Source organism: Monopterus albus, unplaced genomic scaffold, assembly GCF_001952655.1.
Source record: "Monopterus albus unplaced genomic scaffold, M_albus_1.0 scaffold46.1, whole genome shotgun sequence".
NCBI lineage: Eukaryota > Metazoa > Chordata > Actinopteri > Synbranchiformes > Synbranchidae > Monopterus > Monopterus albus.
The window spans coordinates 354,670-367,947 of record NW_018127926.1 but is presented as its reverse complement, the minus strand read 5'-3'; the positions used below and the strand labels follow the sequence as shown (position 1 = coordinate 367,947).

General features: G+C 41.5%; 1 protein-coding gene across 9 annotated transcripts in view; it reads left to right on the top strand.

Annotated features, from left to right (window-relative positions):
• Positions 1-205: 205 nt before the first annotated feature.
• Positions 206-13,278, top strand: part of mecom (MDS1 and EVI1 complex locus) — a 148,541-nt gene continuing 135,468 nt past the window's right edge. For 6 of the 9 annotated variants that reach the window (XM_020600338.1, XM_020600337.1, XM_020600333.1 and 3 more), the window contains exon 1: positions 6,888-7,058. In XM_020600338.1, coding sequence (XP_020455994.1) covers positions 7,022-7,058 — 37 coding nt within the window. In that variant the 5' untranslated portion in view covers positions 6,888-7,021. Of the gene's footprint in view, positions 240-1,707; positions 1,797-6,886; positions 7,059-13,278 lie in introns of those variants that run through there. The other 3 variants (XM_020600341.1, XM_020600343.1, XM_020600334.1) reach the window with 3 other exon arrangements.

The following is a 13,278-nucleotide window of genomic DNA, read 5'->3' as shown; positions in this document are numbered from 1 at the left end:
ACTGGCTGATTGTGCACCATGGAGTGATGTCTGTTCTCCTGCTCAGCTGACTGACTCAACAGCCACTCCTCGGCCTGCGCACCTGATCCAAAAAGTTTGCTTTGGGGAGGTGCGTGTACTTTTTTTTTTAAACGCATGTAAAGACTGAAACGCAACTAATCGTTGATATAACATAAGGGTTACACTTAATTTGTCCTAAAGTCGCCATGGTCTGCTCAGCTCTGGGAAATTCTTCAGCAGTAAGTTTCGGTGAAAGCTTTTTACAAGGTGGCTGCACAAACGTTTACAACATAGTTAATCGGAGGGAGGAAGTAACCTAAGTAGTAACTAGGTAGCGAACTCTTACCTGCACTCCCGTGATAATGCTCCTCTGCCTCATTCCTGTTGGAAAAGCAGATATGTCCCCGGTTTAATCCTTAAAATATTGTTATATTGTTTTAATTCTTGATTGTTCGGTTAATTTGGGTTCCAATGCCTGCCACTGCCACCATACACCACCTAGTTAACAAGCAACTCCCGAAAACACTAGTAGCAAAGTCACAATCACATTGTGTGGAGCAAAGGGGACGTTTCTAAATAAAGCCTCGGTTCGAAGCACCTGATGTTTTCCTGATTGTCCGGTGAACAATAACAAACAAAGCCGCGAGGGTTATTTTAGAGAGTGAGCTAGGGCTTCAAGCTCCTGATGACTGCAACATTATAAGCTGCTGGGCTTTAGGCCTACATATTCACAGTAATTGTGTTGTGCAGGAGCTTGTGGTGCAACTGTTTGCTACACAAAACATGTCCACTAGATGTCAGTGGTCTACAACGAGCTCCCTTCGTTAGATGAACCTTTTGGTGAAACTATAAAATGGGAATCCTCAACAATCAACACCTTAAATCAGCTTGTGTGCTGAGTCTTTATCAGCTAAAGATTGGCCCACTGTCACACATACTCCAAAACACAATATGTGGATGATAAGATTTTGTTGAACTCTCAAAAATGCAATATTGTCTTCAAAAAATATAGGCCACCTTCTTCGTGTAGTAGGTAAAGCAGCAAGGGTTAAATCTTCAGCCTGACTTTGGCAGTGGTGGTGGTGGTGGGGGGGTGTTAATAGGATACCCCCTTAATTTTTTTATTGATATCATTTCAGTAATTTCCGTTTCTAAACTTAATAGGCATATTTTTGAAACAGGATGTCCAGTATTTGGATCAAGTATAGCTTGAGTTGAAAAACGCAATGTGTGTTTGTTTAAGTAAGATCACTTCAAGCTGTTATTTCAGTGTGTCAGATACACATTTAATCAACATTTACCGGAGATAAGTAACTATGAAATTGGATTTTTATTGCAATATAACCACAATTATTGCACTTGGACTGAGGCCAATGGCTGCAGTATGTGCCTTGACCTAATCCCTTAAGGTAAAGGCCATCAGCTCTTATAAACATATCTCAGTAGACAGTAGCCTATGCACACAAATACTCCAAAACATTAAACTTTCCAAAAAGTTTTCTGTGAAAATATCCTGTTGTGTATCAGTTGTAGCCAAGGCAATTAACTGATTTGGAGTTCCTATACAATACATGCATGTTCTTATTTGTGCTAACATATAACTCCAGTTAGCAAAGCGGGTTTACAGCAGGAGGTATGGCAATGACACATGGGTATGGGTTGTGGTATTGATTATACTCTACTCTGTACATTTATATAAAAATACAGTGTCACTGACCTGAGAAAATGGTGCTTCCGATTGCTCTCCTGTGAAAAGTGCTATTCCTCCATTGTCTTCTTGGGATTTCTCCACCTAGGTGAGTAAAATAAATTTCATAAAGATCCTATGTGGATCCCATAGCTGGGGTCTCGTCTAAATGTAATAAAATGAAAATATTTCAGTATGTTCACTGTGGTTCAGTGGGTAGAGCAGTCATCTCTCAACCAGAGGTTCGAATCTCGGTGCCTGCAGTCCATGTGTCGAAGTGTCCCTGGGCAAGAAACGGAACCCCCAAGTTGCTCCCAATAGTTAGAGCCTTTGGTTGAGTTGGCACTGCAAACAAATTCTTTGTGTGTAACATACACAAATAAAGGTGATTATTAATTAACTGTCCACATAACATCACAGATGCTTTATTTAACAGCCTCAACTCTACCAAATGTTAAAGGTTTGCATCCTGGTGATTCCGCGTCCTTGTAGTGAGAGCATTATTGTGGCTGAAGGGTTGCACGGGCCTGAGAGGCTACTGCAAGCAAGACAGTAGCCTCTCTTCCTGCTTCCACTATGGTTTTTGGAGAGAGGAGTGCAGTGCAATATCACAGTTAATGGGAATTACCTGTTGATTACATACAGTATCTCTGAGGGCTTCAGTGGCAGAGACCACCTTGAAGGTTATCTTAAATCCTGGGCAACCTCTAAATTTATGAAGTCAGCATCTCCTGAAAATGTTCATACAAAGCCATTTTTTGAGTTTTCCTGTCTATTTCGCATTCAGATGGACTGCGCTGTAAGTCAGCTGCAGACACGGTAAAAGATTAACTCGTTTTTGCTCTGTGTTCTAAGCATCTCATTCATCTGTATCTTCCCTTAATTGCCCTGCAACCGGGAACCTGACAAGGATCCCACTGTCCGCTGTTACTGGAAACCACGATAAATAGACCTGATCGACTGTCTCATTGATTATGTGTCACATCTCTCTGTTGATGGGATTGGCGCAATGAGAATGCCACTTGAAATTGATGGGGATGAGTTCGTGTCCTGGATCGTCTGCGTTTATGTGGGTAAGACAGCCCTCAGAGATAAATATGTTCGTGGCCAACACCAACCCTATCGATGCTACTTCCGCAAATTGTCTCAGGAGCGCATCGTAATCTGTCTGCCATGCCGGATACTGAGTCCAGAAGTGGCTGTTAAAATGCACTTTACTTCAGTACAAGCCAGGCCAGCTCATTAATCTGTCACCTTACCTTCTGCTTTTCAGGTTATTCGCTTGATCCATAACAAGCAATTAAATGATAAAACCCATAATCAATTAGATTATTTGTCCTGTACATACAGTCATGAGGATTTACAGTGTAGCTGCAGGATATCCAAGAATCTGTAGCCTATTTATTTTGATTTGAGACATTTGGATGTTGCAGTAAACGCTACTGGTGACCACTAGAGGGCAGTGTAGTATAAAGAAATGTCAACAACACGGATGGCCGTGTCTTTGCACTGAATCAGCCTCAGCAGGTAGAACAAGAACTGTTACAGACTCGTATTGCAATTAGTGGTTGGGTGCTTCACACGTGGGGATCTTTATGGTTTTTAATTGTTTTGAAAGGTAAATAAAATTAGTTTAAATGGGTTTGACTTAAATTTGGTAACATTTTGGACATTTCACTGCCGCTTGTTAAATCACTTTCAAATAATATAAATATATCCTCATATAATAAATAGTCCACATAGCCAATATTTAGGGGAAATACAATTTTCAATGGTCTTATTTTTGTTCTCATATGGTACAAACATTTATGCTTGACAAATGAATCAATAGTCTATTAGGCAGCATGCCTTCATTAAAAATAAGTGAAATATGGTTTTATGCAAGAGTATAAAAGGCCACATAGAACTGCACCCGCCTTGAATAAACATATACAACACCACGAAAAATAATAAGAAAAACAGCTTAAATATTATCAGTCACTATGCTGTCATGTTGTATTTGGTTGCAGTATTGTGTAGGCTATATAAAATTGTTGGACTAAAGTTTTCTTTCGTTTTACTTTTTTAGGATGCCTTGACCTTGAAATTGACAATGCGTTTTAAGGTGCGATTTTTATAAATTCGATGTTCACTTGGAAACTGCCTCATTTTTAAAAGATCTTCTGCAAAAATACACCATAAAAATACAACACCTGTGTGGCTGTGGTTGTCAGAAATGCCACTTCTTTTAGTTTCATGTTGCCTTGTTATTTGGGGTAATATCTTTAACGGTGAAAATAGTCCGTCTTCACCGGGCAGTGTATTATTTTATTGCCCTAGCTGTTCATTGAGAGCTTCTGCGTTTGATTTGGGTCGATGATTCTCCACACAGGGGCAGCATGCACTGCGCTAAACCTGTGTTGCAGGTCTTAACACTAAAAAAAAGGCAAAAAGCAGGAAACCCATACAATATAATCGCCAGATAGCTGTGATAAATACAGGGAATAAATAAAGTCAATTCTGGACTCAACAGGTGCCTAACATTTGTCTAAGCTACAGTAGGCCTAATAGGCCTCACAGCAAAGCAGTGATTTTATGTCTTTGTTGGAAAATATTTATTTAATGTTTGTTGTTTTAAATAATGGGCTGCACATCCAAGAATATCCTGATTTTATATATTTTTATTGTGTTTCTAGAAACATGTTTGGTAAGACAAAGCAGTGATAAATATCCCTGTTGATCACTTGATTGATTACCTTGCTCAAAGGGCACACGGGCGCTGGTAATTTCCTTGCGCCGGAGGCTCCCTTTTCACTTTTAGTCTGCCTCAACAGCCCCCAACGCAGATCATGTTATTTTTTTAACCCCTTAATGGCTGAGTACGCTACTGCAATACATTAAAATCTAAAACCTGTTTTGTTTGAATGAAGGATTCCTCGCTTTAAACAGTTATTGAATTAGACTAATTTGTTAACTTGTACGTGAGACGGTCTTTTAGTTTATACTTGCAGCTGTGTGGGTCTCGAACCCAATTAATTTCTAATAATTGCAACCCACGGGGCTGTTGAGATCTCTGCGCCGCTCTGCCCTGCCACGGGGTTCACCATACCATCATAAAATATGTATTGAGAAATTGCTTCAGAGGGGAGAAGAGACCAGAAAACAGAGGAGTGACTTACTGCGGTGAATGAAAACTGTTTCCATTTAGGTTAATTGAGCGCGCCCCCCTACCCCACCCCCTTGCGCGTGTGTGTGTGAGCGTGCGCGCGCCGCCTTCTCAGGCACGGTGGCTAAGCGCAACACACTTAATGGCACCATTTATGCCATTACAATAAAGGTGTAGAGTAAAAGCGTACAACCACAATATAGAATCGGTGTTGGCCTCTCCTAACATTTCACTGAGATTCCTGGGTGGTGTTAGTTTAGTTTGGTAGGTTTTGGGCATGGAACCTGTGTAAATGTGATAACCAAAGAAAATAAATGTTTGGTGTGTTGCTTGGCTGCGTGTGCATATATCTTATAAGCCTACGTGTGTAGGCTATGCGTTTTTATTAACACTTTGCACTGAAATTTGACCTTTCCTTTCTTTTCTCTTTCATAGAAGTTGTTGAAATTATGCAACAGTATCCTCCACTGTAGATCAGCGTAGTCGGTATGGTTTCCCAAGTGCTCACGGTGCAGAGAGAGAGAGAAGGAGAGTTTATCTGCGTTAAAATTGGCCTCTCCATATTACCATATGGCATGGTTGGGTTTCGGTCAACTCTTATAGATGATGGTTTTTCCATGGCATGGCATGATGTCACGTCTTCAATCAGCTCCAACGCACTTTGTAATCGATAGCTCGAGTTCACAACTCACTAACGAGTTCATCTGCAGGGTCAGCATGATCTCATGCGGATCTAATTAATTGCCAATTGCTTTAATTGTACTGTCTCTATTTGGGGACAAAAGGGGTTACACTTTTTTGATGGCACTGCCTGAACTGATGAATACAATTTTCTTTTTTCATGCGTTTTATCAGTAAAATGAACGGTAATAAATCCTGATTTACTGTTTGTATCTGGCTGGTAGGCTACTCTATTTAGCTGATATATGACTCAGTGCATCTATAAAGTGTTTATGTTGTAACAACAAACGTGCAGTGTTTTTAATTAATTTATTTATTTTACTTTTAATTACTGGATGGTATGCATATATGAATGTGGCCCGTGTCTTAAAATCCAGAGTGGGAAAAAAAGGGAAAAAGTTGATTTAAGCATTATTCCACCCAGTGAGGCGAAAGTTAGTGAAAAAGTTTCTCTTTTTTGTATTGATGGAGCTTCTGCTTCCAAGTTAAATCAAGTAAAAAACATCCTTTCTGAGCCTTCAGTAATTACCAAGTGATGAAATTTACGCGCTGCTACAAAAACGTCTCAAACTGGCATTAATACTAAGCACTTAACATATTAATAATTGTCAGCACAAAGAGAGAGAGGGGGGAAAAACCTGGGCACTCGTATTAAAGCTGTCAGTCGGGTGCCTAAGCTGGAGAGGGAGGGGGAAACTTTTTCATTCATTTTCCAGTGCTCAGTATTGGTCAGAACATAATTAAAATATATAAAATCGTTAATGACTACATTCAGCATTTGTAATTTATGTGAAATTGATTAATGTGGCTTGATTTAAAGAGAAAAGGTGCTCAGGAAGGATTGAGAATAAGGATCGTTATAATTAATGTCCTCGGCACCCCGTAGATCCGAGGTGCTGACTGCACTGCAAAAATATCCATCTTGTCAAAGCATTTCATTAAGTGCTCAGACTCAAAGGCGTTTTTATTTCTTTACAAAAGGGTTGCATAAGGTAGGATAACTTAATTTAGCTTGCTAGTAGAGCTTTCTTCAGCCTGTTTTTAAGCCTCTTCTGCCTTGTGTTAAGTGATCTCCAAACGAAAGAACATGGAAGAATAGAAACAACTTGGAGTAATCTCAGTTGCCAAGTTTTCCTCTGTGTTAAATAAACAAGAACACACGACTGAATCTGCGTCTACGGCAAAGTTGGGCTTTTTTTGCAGTGCGCCCCGCTTTCTCGCTCAGCCATTGCATGAAAAATCTGACACGAAAGGAGATGCCCACGATTCGCCCATCTTGACCGGATCAGGTTAATATCAAAGTGATAAATCGTCCCAAACTTTTTATGGCACTTGCTGCCGGCAGATTTCGGACTGTGCGCATGTGCGAAGGTGTCCAGACTGACAATGCTGGAGAGATAGCGCGTTTGGATTGAGCAACGCAGAGAAAAAGGACTGAGAAAAAACAAAAAGGAAGAGAAAATATCCAGGAAAAAATCCAAACAAACCCACGCCGAGAGACTGGCACCATGAGGTCCAAAGGCAGGGCACGGAAACTGGCCACGAGTAGGTGCAACATCCCTTTCTTTATTCCTTTTGAAACATGCCATCTTCTATACCTATACTGTTGCTGATATGCTTCGTCTATTAATAGTTTGTGTAACGATTTCATTTCCACCAGAAAACCGAAAACCTCACTTTCACGTGCTAAGTGTGACAAAATGTTGGTAGCGTCGAGAAAAAAATAATTACATGCCGTCACACGAAGCAGGTAAACTTTAAAGTTGCGGGAGCATGCAAGCAAGCAAGCAAAGTTTATTTATATAGCACCTTTCTAAACCTGCGTTACAAGGTGCTTTCCAGTAAAACATAAACAAATAATAATAATAATAAAGATACCTAAGACCAGATAAAACACATCTATACAGTAAAATAACAAGAAAAATACATAGTCAAAACAAAATACATCAGTCAATAAAATTGTCGAGCGATGGAGGAACTTTGTGCAGGGCGTCCGCTCCAGTATTGGAATTGTTCTTTGCATGTAGTGGGCGCTGTAGCGTAATGTGGTGTGTTGTAGGTAAAAATCCCATGTCCTGTGCGTCGGCAGTTGTACTGCAAATGCTGCACACTGCTGCTGGTCACTTCGGTGTGCGGGGAGCAAGAAAAGGCAGGTGGATTGAGAGAAATAAGGAAAAGACGAGGATTTAGACAGGCATGGTAAATGTTCCAGTGAATGAGATCTTGTTTGTAACTTTGTCAGTGTGTGTGTGTGTGTGAGTGTGTGTGTGTGAGTGTGTGTGTGTGTGTGAGAGAGAGAGAGTTATGCAGTTCATTCCGAGTTCTTATCAATGTGTAATGTGTGTTGTTTGTTAGCTAAATTATGTGGCAATGGAAAAAAAATATTTCAGACTATTTAATTTTTGTAATGCTCGAATGTTACAGGTTACACACATGGCTCCATGTAGTCCAGTGTGATTATTGCAGGACTCTGAGTTCTTACTGTGTTAACAAAATTCATTTAATAATATCTTAAAGTGTTCAACGAGTTTGATTAAATTACATATAAAATCGAAACACTTGCCATTAAATCGATTGAATTACTTGGGCGCAATCCACTAAGAATTTATGGAACCAGATGATTGATAGGGCGACTTATACATTGATTTGCTATAATAAATGATCAAGAATCATTCTTTTTTTTTCTCAAGGTGTTTTCTTCCCAACTCTCGCAGTTTGTCTATGTATTTCTTTTTGTACATTTCTCTGGCGTTGCCTTTCATTTGACTCTTGACTTGAACACTCGTTTTTAATTGTTGGGCTTCTAAATGTAAAATACACAGCATTAATCTAGAACTGTAATGCAATTTCCCACCGTTTTGGGAAAAGTTAGGCGGTAGGTCAAAACCACAAATGACCCTGGCCTGCAATATGTTAGTGTCTGCAGAAACGTTATTTACAGGACGTTGCGTTTTTATTGAGTTTATCTTCAATGAGTTCAGTGACCACTGTTTACATAGCCCATTATGTTTGCAAATCTTGTATATTTAACCTGTATTTTTGCATTAAAATAAAGCATAAAACTACTAGTATGGTATAACAGCTGCGACAAGACTATGTCTGAAATAATTTGAACAGTTAACTCCCATAAGCCGCAGGTTATGGAGAAGTTGCTCCATGTGGTGATGTCAGAAACACTATAGTCAGTCTGTTGAAGCTAATAAACGGATCAAGTATGAATGTATGACTGTTGTGATTTTATTCAATATGTAGAAAACATTGTGACATGCAATAACGGAAGACGTGCACTGGAAACACGCGCATACACACAGTCATCATCGTCATGAAACACTTGTTTTTCTGTTGTGACGGTCTCCTCTCGACTTTAAAACACAAATGTTTGTTGTTCTCGGGCTAATGCCTGTAGACAACCAACAACTGCCCCAATTCTTCCACATGTTTGCAAACCTTTAAAGTCATTCTGAGAATAGAGGGATACTTCTGCGTGTAGGCTGTTTAAAGATTATTGCGTTTGAGATGGAAGGGGACGATTTCTACTTCATATTGTAAGCCAGAATGTGGGAATGCTCTGGGACCTTGGAGGAGCGGGTCCGCTCTGGCCCCCAGCCAGGTCTGTACAGTGAGCATTTAAATTCCCAGACCTTTCATAAGGGCTTTGCTGGTAAATGCGTTTAGTGTGTGCCTCTCGCCTGTCCGGAGAAGTCGTGTTAAAACGGGCGTGTAAGGGGCCTCATTGCCAAACAGTTGTGTGAAAAAGAAGGAGGTGGATGTAATAGAGGAGGCAGTAAACGTAAGATTGATTGATGGAGGCTGACTGATTAGTCCGCGAGTCCAGATGTAATGCGGTGTGCCACAAAAACTCGCTTTTGCTTCCCAACTAAGTATAGCCAAGGCGTGCACGCCGCACCCCGTGGTGAATTGTGGGCTACAGACAGATGGAGGAAGGGGGTTTTGATGATCCAGACTATAGCTTGACGTAGGCCTAATTAAAACTCCACTTAGCATATTTGTGTCTTAATAAAAAAAAAAACCTTTAGAGGCCTTATAATTTGTTAGGAGCTATTACAATGACGATTAATCTGACATAACCCCCTTAGAGTAATATTGAGATTTACAAACCTCTGGTATGTCAGTCTTAATTTTGAAAAAATACAGACCTAAGGGAAAAGTTCCATGGAAATATTTGGAAGCTTAACAAGCGGCAATAGACATTTTAAATCTAGTTTGTGTCTCAAGGTACATGCTCGTGCATTTGATAGTAATTTGTCACACTGACCGCAATAGTTTGTCAGTCATCGCTCAGCTGATCCACCTGTCACCAGGAATGTGGAGTCCTCAATGGCACGCGAGGAGAGAGAGAGGGAGGGGGAGAGAGGGGGAGGCCTCCTGCACCTTGCTGTCTCTCTGTCTGTCAGGGCCTCTTCTCTCCGGAACTGAGAAGCGCGTCGCTCTCCCTACATTGTGCAATGGGCCATGCATCTCGCATTTGTCTGGCGGAGCTCATTAAAATGGTTAATAGATCGGCCCATTTAAAAGGTGAGAGGGAGCGGGCGGAAAGTGAAATAAAGACCCCATTAAACAGGCCTTGTTGTCCCGGAGTGGCGCTCTTTGCCTGCGCTCCGCTTGGTGCCAGAGTACAAATGTCCCGTATCCCCTTCAGCAATGGACTGGGTCAACAATCATTGGGGCTCACGGCAGAGGTTAATTCACTCTGTATTCTTGCGTTGCTTTTAACTTGTTTTTCTGATGCAAATAAATGATGGCATACAGTGTATGTAGCCAGCTAAAGTGGCACTTTTTGCATCAAGTAGCAGGCCCATGTATGCCAGTTACAGCCTGTCACTTCAGGTGATAAAATGAAGCGCACCTTTATACAAAACAGTGCAGATCCCTTTAGTCAAGTACAAAATGAGTTTGTATTTGAAAATAAAACTGGCAGGGTAACTTTTTAAAGACTTGTTTTTAAGGCTTCCTTGCAAAATTCAGTAACCTGCATCTGACTTTTGTGAGTTTGTGCTTGGTTTAGATGAAACCAAATGAGAAATATCCATTTAAACTTGAAAAAACACTGGATTTGAACAGTTGACACCAATCCCTGTGTGAATGGGTGTCAAAGGTTTCTGTCAGTATCTTTAGAACAGTTACATTTTTCTACTTCAAAGTCATGGATGTGCAACAATTAATGTGATCTGTCTACAAGGGATAAAAAACAAGCAGTGTAGCATTTCTACTTGTTACAGTAGCTTATAATAGAAAGTCAGACCAGACGTAAAGCATATCACAAGCTCACACACACAAATGTAATCTTCGTGGTATAATAGTTCTGAGGAGCTTGCGTGTTAATATATGTGTGTTCGTGGGTTTGGGGGGGGATGACTGCGACCCACGCCCCGTCATCTATCAACGCCCCCATCTGTCTGACATGTCGTCCACTTTCTTCCCCTCTTACGATTTGAGAAGGGCTTCTCTCTCGCTCCCTCTTTGAGAAAATGACTCTTTTGGAAGGTCTCTGATGTTAATGAATGGTCCAGGACTCAGTCTCAGGGCTGTAAACAGAGAGCTGATGAGGTTAGGGGTTTGTTTATGCAGTGTTGTCACCCACTTGAAGGATGGCCCCTGTCCCAAGGAGCTAGGGAGCTTCCAGGGCTTGTCACAGGTCCCCTCTCAGGCCCTGCCCCAGGGGTTTCTCTCCTGTCTCTACACTCTCTTTTTTTAACTTCACTCCCTCCTCACCTCCAGCTCAGTCTATCATATATGTGAGGAATTTCTAATGCATTATAGCACAAAGAGGGCAGCACAGTGGTTAGCACTGTTGCCTCACAGTGAGAATGTTCTGGGTTCGGGCCCCATCCGGGACCTTTCTGTGTGGAGTTTGCATGTTCTCCCCGTGCTTGCGTGGGTTCTCTCCGGGTACTCCGGCTTCCTCCCGCAGTCCAAAGACATGCAGCTTAGATTGATTGGTGTCTCTAAATTGCCCATAGGTGTGTGCGTGTGTGTGGTTGTTCGTCTCTGTGTTAGCCCTGCGATGGATTGGCGATCTGTCCAGGGTGTACCCCACCTTCCCCCGATTGCCGGCTGGGATTGGCTCCAGCCCCCCCGTGACCCCATTCAGGGACTAAGCGGTAGAAAATGAATGAATGAAAATGAATGAATATAGCACAAAGACAAGCAATACATTTTGAATCCGGTTCTAGTGGCATATAGCTGTACTGTCATTGCTAGATTTGGATATGGTCGAGGTGATAGTGTTTAAATGTTGATGGTGGTGTGTACATGTGTGTGTTATTGATGTTAAGGGAACAGGGGTAGCATGTTGCAGCAACCCAGACAGGGCAGTGTGGGAACACCACTGGGTGGACAGTGGGAGGGAGGGTGTGCAGCAACATGTCAAGCCTGGGAACTGCTGTGTGTTTACCACAGGGAAACCGTACCAACACAGAACAATGAGTGACATTACCCCTTCTAAATAAAAAAGGCATTTCTGCTTTCTTCTCCCTCTTTAAGGTCACGGAGTTAGAGATAGGGAGTCCACACAAAAGCCTCCAGTCTGTCGGCAGTCTGGTCTGGCCCAGTACGGTGCCAAGGCTGAGGTCATTATCAACAGAGCGGTCCCAAGCTAAGCATATTTTTATAGATTGTGTTTGCTAAAAAAAGGGAGGTGAGCATGTGTGTACGTGCTTATTTGGATGAGCTGAGCATGTGTACATGTGAGTTTTAGTGCATATGTGCAAAACAAAGGTGCTCTGCAGTGTATACAGCTAAATGGTCAAACGCATGACGGGCCGCCATTTTCTCATCACAAATTGGTCTGAGATAAAATGGCATTTTGCTGAGCTGAAAAGTTTACCCAGACATCAAACTGATTTGTGTGTCGTTATGATGTCTGAGGAGTTATAATGTCAACAGACTGCTGATGGTGCGGTTCGCCCGGGCTGTTAATGAGGTTAGCACTCTTTGGAATGCTTTGAGAAGAGGTGTCTGTTAGCTAATTAAAGAAACTCAATCATTTTATACTTCAATCAATTACCTGGAGCAGGTGGTAGAAACAGGGCCTGACACTCTTGCCTCATGTCTCACATCAGCTAAGTCACTTTACATTGTTGAGTACATTTCTGGAGAGGTATGACTTTATACTAACTGAAAAAGCTTTGTGTGCTGCACTTGGCTCTAGACTGCAGACATGATGATGTTTACTAATCATATAGCTTTTTAAATGTCTCCCCAGTAACTCCTGAATGGGATTAATAGTTGTCTATATTTTAATGACCCTTTTAGCTCATTTTGAATATACCCAAAATTCTTTTGAATCAGTGATACCACTAGGTATAGAGTATACTGAAATGGTGTGTGATTGCTTGTGAACATTGATTTTTGATCACCGTCATAGATGGATGACAGGGAGAACATTGGTCTTTTTCATACTTACACACTGGAGGGAATCACACATAGCTATAAACAGGAATTACCCAAACAATTGCTTTGTAAATGTGGTGATAACAGTGTGTACAGTACTGCTCGGGGGAGCTCCCTGGGTGGAGCAGGCTGGCCCCAGAGATGGGAGGAGTGAGTGAGGGAGGCATAATAATGTTTTTGATTAACAGAGGCAAAACAGAGCATCAGGTCATGCTCCTTTGTAGCCGTGGAGTCTGGACAGGAGAGGGCAGATATAGTCAGGTGTACATTTATGTGTTTGTGTGGAGTATGTGATTTCTTTACACCTTTCATCTGTGCCACAACAAGCCCCCCATGTTCCACCCTGAAGCTC